The 7,267-nt window shown below is 41.4% G+C and overlaps 1 protein-coding gene across 3 annotated transcripts in view; it reads left to right on the top strand.

Moving 5' to 3' along the window:
• The window catches only part of eif2d (eukaryotic translation initiation factor 2D), an 18,053-nt gene extending 13,655 nt beyond the window's left edge, over positions 1 to 4,398 (top strand). For 2 of the 3 annotated variants that reach the window (XM_019891611.1, XM_019891612.1), the window contains exons 13-15: positions 2,240 to 2,360; positions 3,546 to 3,720; positions 3,799 to 4,398. In XM_019891611.1, the coding sequence (XP_019747170.1) occupies positions 2,240 to 2,360; positions 3,546 to 3,720; positions 3,799 to 3,869 (367 nt within the window). In that variant the 3' untranslated portion in view covers positions 3,870 to 4,398. The remainder of the gene's footprint in view (positions 1 to 2,239; positions 2,361 to 3,545; positions 3,721 to 3,798) is intronic. The other variant, XM_019891613.1, reaches the window with a different exon arrangement.
• Positions 4,399 to 7,267: the final 2,869 nt, after the last annotated feature.

Raw genomic sequence — 7,267 nt, 5'->3', positions numbered from 1 at the left:
GTTTTCGAAATATAATAATAAACACAAGGAGCGTCTAATCTGGTCGCAACACTCTTATCGCTATGGTAATGTTTAATGCCTTCAAAATACGACACAACGCAAATTCAAAGTGCACGAAAATGATGACTCACCACAACCCCGAGCTTGATTTTCTGCAATCAGACAGTCCCATCTCGGGGTAATAGGAGACAATGACGCCTCAAGTGTGTGGTTTATGTCCAGTCTACTTCGTAATTTTGTTTTAGTCGCCGTTGCTGCAGAAACTCCCCACCTCACACAGGCAGGATGTCGGAAATAGCAACAGTGCTATTGTGGCGATCTCAGAGTATTCAGCCAGAACTTTAATCCAGTTGTCTCAAACGTACTTTTAAGGCCGCCGTCATTTGCGATCTCCAAGCAGCTTTTTTACTCATTTTGCGGGCTTCAGCGTTGACGTGAGTCAATCGTGACACAGACGGATGTAACGGAGAATCCGGTAATTTTTCAAAATAAAACATCTTTCGTTTTCCGAAATAAATAAAACGGAAATAAGGCAAGTTCTTTCTGTGCGGCCCGGTACCAAATGCCCTGCGGACCGGTACCGGTCCGCGGACCGGCAGTTGGGGACCCCTGCTCTAGATGATACTATTGGTTGGAAACACTAGAGCAGTGACATTTCCACTGCATCTTTAAACCAAGAGGGCCATATACAGTCAATAAAAAACACAGGTACTTCATGAAGTTTCATTTGTCCATCGCACGATTTGTCATCGATTCAAAACATTTAAAAAAATTATATCGACTACATATTTCCATCATTTGTAAGTTGTAGTCGTAGTGAAAGCATGCTGTAAATTCTTGTTTTAAAGTGACGCTTTCGTAGCAGTTAAAAGGATAAATCTTATTTCCTTTGGATGCACATGCAGGTCACATGAAAGCAGACAGCTAAATGTACGGGAAATGGAAGGCCAATATTGCATTTACAGCACACTCGACCACGTTTTGTTGTCTTGATCTTTCACCAGCAAAGCCACAATAAAGCAGGAATGTTCACAGACCCAACTTTGCTTTTAATATGATCCTCAAGCACAACCAATCCCAAATGAAACATGATTTGCGACCCTGCTGATTTGAACTCTGGACCTTTTTGTGTCTGGACGGGACTCCCTGTGGGTTGATCTGCATGTCCAACACATTGAAAGTGCAGACCAAAAGATAAAAGCAAAGAGCACTTCACTGGCGTTGGACGTTTTAGCCACAATAAGATCAAAGGCAAAGACAAAGCAAAATTATCTGTACTGTATATGCTCACGTTGAGGAGTTGTCAGTATCAGCGTTTCACAGTGGAGTCAAGCCGTTCCAGCATCAACCAGAATACGCTAAACTGACCGGACTTTGAAAACTGAAATTATGTAAAGAGATTCAGGACTTTTCAAGCAAACGGCAACGTTCCTCAGCTTTATGATTGACCGCAAAATTGTTAATTTTTTTCCAAAAAGTAAAAACATTGGCCTGATTTCTACAAACTGTACGTTTGCATTGATATGATCTTATTCTTCACCGCAGTCCTGACCGGTTGGCACGTACCAGAATTTTCACACATAACAAATGGGATTCTAGATTTGTTCCAGTTAAATCAAGTCCATGTGTAACTCTGTCTTAGGTTTTCCACACATGAAAGAACAACTCGGGGAAACATCTCTGTGCATATTGATCATGGATGGAAGGGCCGATCTTATTGCCGTACAGTGAAAAGAGCAAAAATGATTTCATCACAGTGTGACTTGATTTCAAAAACTGTCAGGCATGTGCATAGCCAACTTACCCCGACACAGATTGTCCGTGGCGCCATGCCAGCACTACTGTGGGAATCTCAACGGCAGAGTCAGGAACAAAAAAAAAAAATCACAAATACGAAGATAACGGCTGAGTCTCCATCACAGGAATACGACACACATTATGGCTTACTTCATGAAAATACTGGCAAAGATGACGGCAAACTTTCATGCTCACAGCAGTTACATGTTTGAGAATACCCCACCCCGCCCAAACTAAAACACATGAAATCACAAAATGGCTCTTGTTTTCATGCGCCAGAGTTACTTGAGAGCACTGAATCGAAGCCAAACCTTAAGTCCGGTATCCAATTGTCTTCCTCAGTTGTGATTAACGCCGTCGGAGAAGTATTAGCGTAACAATGGGTTTATTGTTGTGCTTGTCTGGAAGAGGCGAAACATTGACGTTGAACTTGTTCTTACAGAACATTGGGGAGAATGCAGGAGTGCTATCAAATAGTGTTTCCTGGACAAACGCCGCGAGTAAAGAAAGGACGTATCGAGCCTATTGATGTCTCCGTGGCGTCCCGAGGCTCCAATAAGAAGGTGACCAACATCCCTTTGATTCTAACCCATCAACTGTGCAGGACTTGTAAATTCTGTTCCCCATTTGATGTGCTGAACCGCACGCAGAAATTCACTCTTCTCTTGCAATTGCTTTGTTGAGGCTGAAAATTGACTTTGAGTGGTGAAGAAAATGGATAGATGCATATACCATGTGTTCCAAACATCACTTGGCACTTACAACTTTTTCCTACTTTGTTTCGGTTGTCGTTTTAACAGACGTACGACCATGAGCATTTGACAACTCACGCTTTGCGGTTTTTGGAAGCATCGCATTCCCTTGGCTGTGAATCACCAATTGACTTTGGAGCAGTTTTACATTTTTTCTGTCTCGACCAAGGTTATGCTATAATTAACAAAAATTAATGTAATAACTAAAGCTGATATTGAAAAAAAAATGTCAGCGAAATAGAATAAAAACAAGCTTTTAAAAACAATGATCACTAACTAAGCCTACATTTTTTGTTTATTAAATTAGAACTGTAGTTACAGCAAACATCTTCACTTTTGTCGTTGTCAATTGAAGGGGAAGTCAACCCAAGAACAGATGCTATCTCAAGAAACTTGCCGTGGATAGTGTAAATTGTGTTGGAACAGCGTGATGGCTATGATCTGGACTGCAGTCGCGGGAGAGAAAAACCTCATGCCCGGGAGAAATTTTTCAACTCTGCACCAGTGTCATTTGGCAAAGAGTGATACTGTATAAACGTGGCTTCACATCTCTGAATGATGCCGGAAATGAAATTGAAAAATGGACGTGTATAGTCACTTTTGGTACGCCGTGCATGGTCGCTGTACAATGAAAAACATTCCAATCACTTTTTTTTGTTTGTTTGGATAAAAAATTGCAAATTCGTTTCTTTGGGCGATGACCATGTGTGAACTATTTTAAGCATTGTGCTTTCCATTTTGCATTGCATTGGCTGCACCTTCAAAGCAGGGTCTGTGACATGTGACGTTAATTTAAAATAGTCTAGTTTTGGTCTGAAAATTGGATTTTCCAGTATGTTCCCCTGGAAATTGAGTTTGACAACCATGCGTTACATTATGGAGACACTTTTTTGCAGTGTCCATTTTAACAATTCACTGCTGTCATTGTTTTCTTTAGAAACCAAACCTGATTGATTTATTATTCTCGTCGTGATGGTTTTCATGTGCTATGTGTAGGTGACTGTAATAAAAAACCTGGAGGTATACGCTTTGGATCCTTCTGCTGTCGCCACCGCATTACAGCAGAGAGTTCAAGCCAGTTCAGTCCTGCAAGCCATTCCCGGGGCCAAAGACAAAGTCCTGGTCCAGATTCAAGGCAACCAGATTCAACAAGTTGGACATTTGCTGCTAGGTTCGAAGCTTTTGCTCTTGTACAGCTAAAGCCGGTTGATTGGTGGATGTCAACATTCTCTGTCATATGTCATTTCAGATCATTATGGAATTCCTCGCAAGTACATCCAAGGGTTAGACAAAGCTCCGAAAGGCGGAAAGAAGAAGTAGCATTTCAAGGTCGGACCTGATAGATGGCCTCCGTCGCTTCTAAAACTGCTCTACTGTATATCAATCAACATTCCTGTGAGCCTTTTGTTTGATTTACAGTCATCCTGTGACAACTGGCTTATGATATTTCTGTGTTGAGAGTACTGTACATTGGCTGATGGTGTCTATCGTATGCTCAAATGTTTCGGCGATTAGAGCTGTCATCTTAAAGCAGGCCTTAAGGTAACCAATAATAGCACGTGACTTTCCGGATGTCACCACCCATTTTCATATCATGTGGACCTGTGTCTGTCATGATATGAGTGTTTTCACATGAAATGTCACTGTATAAAATAAATATTTTGTCAAAGTACAATGTGTTCTGCATTGATCATGTCTGTCGGTGTGATGGTGGCAAATAGAGGATGTGAGGGCAAAGCAGAGTGACATGCTGTAGTACATCATGGCCCCGGGCCAGATGTTCAGCCATATATAACTATGTGCACAGTGCGTTGAACACTTTTTGTTCATAAAAGACTCATTTGGATTCCTCTGGGTTTCACTGAATTTCATTTCTTCTTCTTGCAAACTGATTATTTTTAAGGCCTTGTTTTCAATGGCCAAATTCACTGAAAGCACACTAAGAATTCGAGTATAGCAAGGTGCAGCGACTTTGGCCGCTTATTTCAGCGAAGAGTTGTTTGGATCTCTGTTTTTGTTTTGTCACTGTGTATTTTGAAGGGAAATATATGAATGCATGCATCGACAGATGTTTATGAAAAACAAAAACGACTGGTCAATCATCAGTAGGTGGGAAAGGTGGAGTCAGGGAGAGCCACGTTATCATCTCCACAAAGAAAAATCCTGTTCCCCGTTCTTTCCGCTAAGAAATGTTCTTCAGATCAGATATAAATCATATATCTAGCTAAAAAGAAAACCAACACGGTTGAATAAGACAAAGACATAGCCGTATTTGCAAGCAATAGATATCGTACTTGATCAAATAAAGAAGAGAAAGACTGACTAATTGAAATCTTTAATTTGAACATGTGACAGTGAACGCAAACGAGACCAATGTTGGTTGATACTAGGACATATGTAATGCCCCAAACATCCCTGTGTTAATTTAAGGACGATAAAACCAGCAAACTAAGTGTACAACGATTTGTTGTCTAAAAGTGAATTTATTTTCCTGCTACTGACTACAATAAATTATATCTTGCTCAGATTTAGAGAAGGCTTCTTTCTGTCAAACTGTTTTTTTTTTTTGTTTTTTTTTGATGATTTCTGAAGTGGTAAAGGTTTTCTCACTGAAACCAGATATGGTTTTGTTGTCAACAAATAAGATGAATGTGATTGTGATGTCTTGCATGCAGTGAATCTGGAAAGTAGTCACAGTGTTTCACTTTTTCCACATTTTATGTTACAGCCTCATCCAAAAAAAGCCATACATTTTTTATTTCCCTCAAAATTCTACAGACAGCGCTCCATAATGACATCATTCTTTTTTTTTTCTTTTCATGAGACGTCACGTACAAATCCAATTCCAATGAAGGTGGGATGTTGTGTTAAACATAAATGAAAACAGAATACAATGATTTACAAATCATGCTCAAACCATATTTAATTGAATACACTACAAAGACAAGATATTTAATGTCGAATCTGATCAACTTTGGTGTTTTGAGCAAATATTCATTAACTTTGAATTTTATGGCTGCAACACCTTCCAAAACAGCCGGGACAGGTGTCAAAATCAATGAGAGAGTTGAGGGATGCTCATCAAACACCTGTTTGGAAACTCCCACTGGTGACCAGGCTGTGACATGAATGGGTATAAAAGGACCTTCGCTAATTTGCTCAGTCATTCAAAAGCAAAGGTGGGGCAAGGTTCCCCGCTTTGTCATCAACTGCGTGAGAAAATAGTCGAACACTTTAATTAAGGGCAATGTTCCTCAATGAGCAATTGCAAGGAATTTAGAGATTTCGTCATCTATGGTCCATAATTTTATCTACGTGTGTGTGTGTGTGTGTGTGTGTGTGTGTGTGTGTGTGTGTGTGTGTCGGTGGCACGGTCGTCGACTAGTTACATGTTCTCCCCATGCCTGTGTGTGTTTTCTCCAGGTACTCCAGTTTCCTCCCACATTCCAAAAACTTGCATTGCAGGTTGATTGAACGCTCTAAATTGTCCCTAGATGTGATTGTGAACGCGAATGGCTGTTGTTCGTCTCTGTGTGCCCTTCGATTGGCTTGCAACCAATTCAGGGTGTCCCGCGCCTACTGCCCGAAGACAACTGGGATAGGCTCCAACAAGCCCGCAACCCTCATGAAGATAAGTGGATCAGATAATGGATGGATATATTTGTATACACGCACACACACACACACACACACACACACACACACACACACATGCGCAAATGTCATATGACCAAACCTAAAAAACATGTGAGCCGTGACAGTCGTTGGCTGAGCCAGAGGTGCTGTCATGTCAATTTCAGGTAACAGCAAGTGGAAGACTTGGCCCCTGAGATGCATAAAAATGGGTGGATGAACGAAATAGAAATCAGACTACTGTGTTAGACCAACGGGGGCACATAGAACATCTTATTGTGAAGAATTATTTTGATATGACCTCCCAATAAAAACAAATTTTCCAGTTAAGTGTTGCCATTGGGCATTTCACTAGCTCACTACTTCTGCTTTACTTGCTCATTAAAGTTGGCATGCTCCCAAACAAATTGCTGCCCCCACTTCTGGAATGACGGCTGTGACCCATGAGTCTCATGAGTGTTAAAGTGTAGTCACATGATGAGACTACAAGGGACACTTTCATAGTGACTTGGAAAAAAAGGAAACCATCCATAGAGAGGTTGACACAAAACAATACAAGGACTCCTTGAAGTGCTGCAGTATCAATCACGAGTCCTGGGAGGACACAGCACAAGACTGCGTCGCCTGGAGGGCCTGGGGGGCGCCTGGGGTCTCTTGTTATGAAGCAAAGCATGTGGAGGAGGAACAGCACAAACGCCAGCAAAGGAGAAGAGCAAATGTTGCCTCTCAGCCTGGTTTGTTGAGCCTGCAGCCATCCAGTGTCCTCATTTTGACAGTTTTTTCAGGGCAAGAATTGACTGTGCATGCAGCCTTCATGGCACTCACATTCACATTCGTGAGACAACAAGTCTGGGGTGTCTTTGCCAGGGAGTAACGAACCAGAATGAAGTGCAGTTGAAGGCATTGTCTGCCATTCAAGGTGAATTGCAGGACAGACATTTTTGATTTTTCAGGCACAAAATAGTCAAAAGAGAGATGCTACAATTGTTAAGTTTATCAGCGACAAGAGGGGGTCCCAAGTCCGGTCCTCAAGACCCCCGATTCAAACGATCAGGATCGTTACCGATCTTCTGCAAAGCTTGTTG

Source organism: Hippocampus comes, unplaced genomic scaffold, assembly GCF_001891065.2.
Source record: "Hippocampus comes isolate QL1 unplaced genomic scaffold, H_comes_QL1_v1.1 scaffold174, whole genome shotgun sequence".
NCBI classification, from domain to species: Eukaryota; Metazoa; Chordata; class Actinopteri; order Syngnathiformes; family Syngnathidae; genus Hippocampus; species Hippocampus comes.
This window is presented reverse-complemented; position numbering and strand designations above follow the sequence as displayed.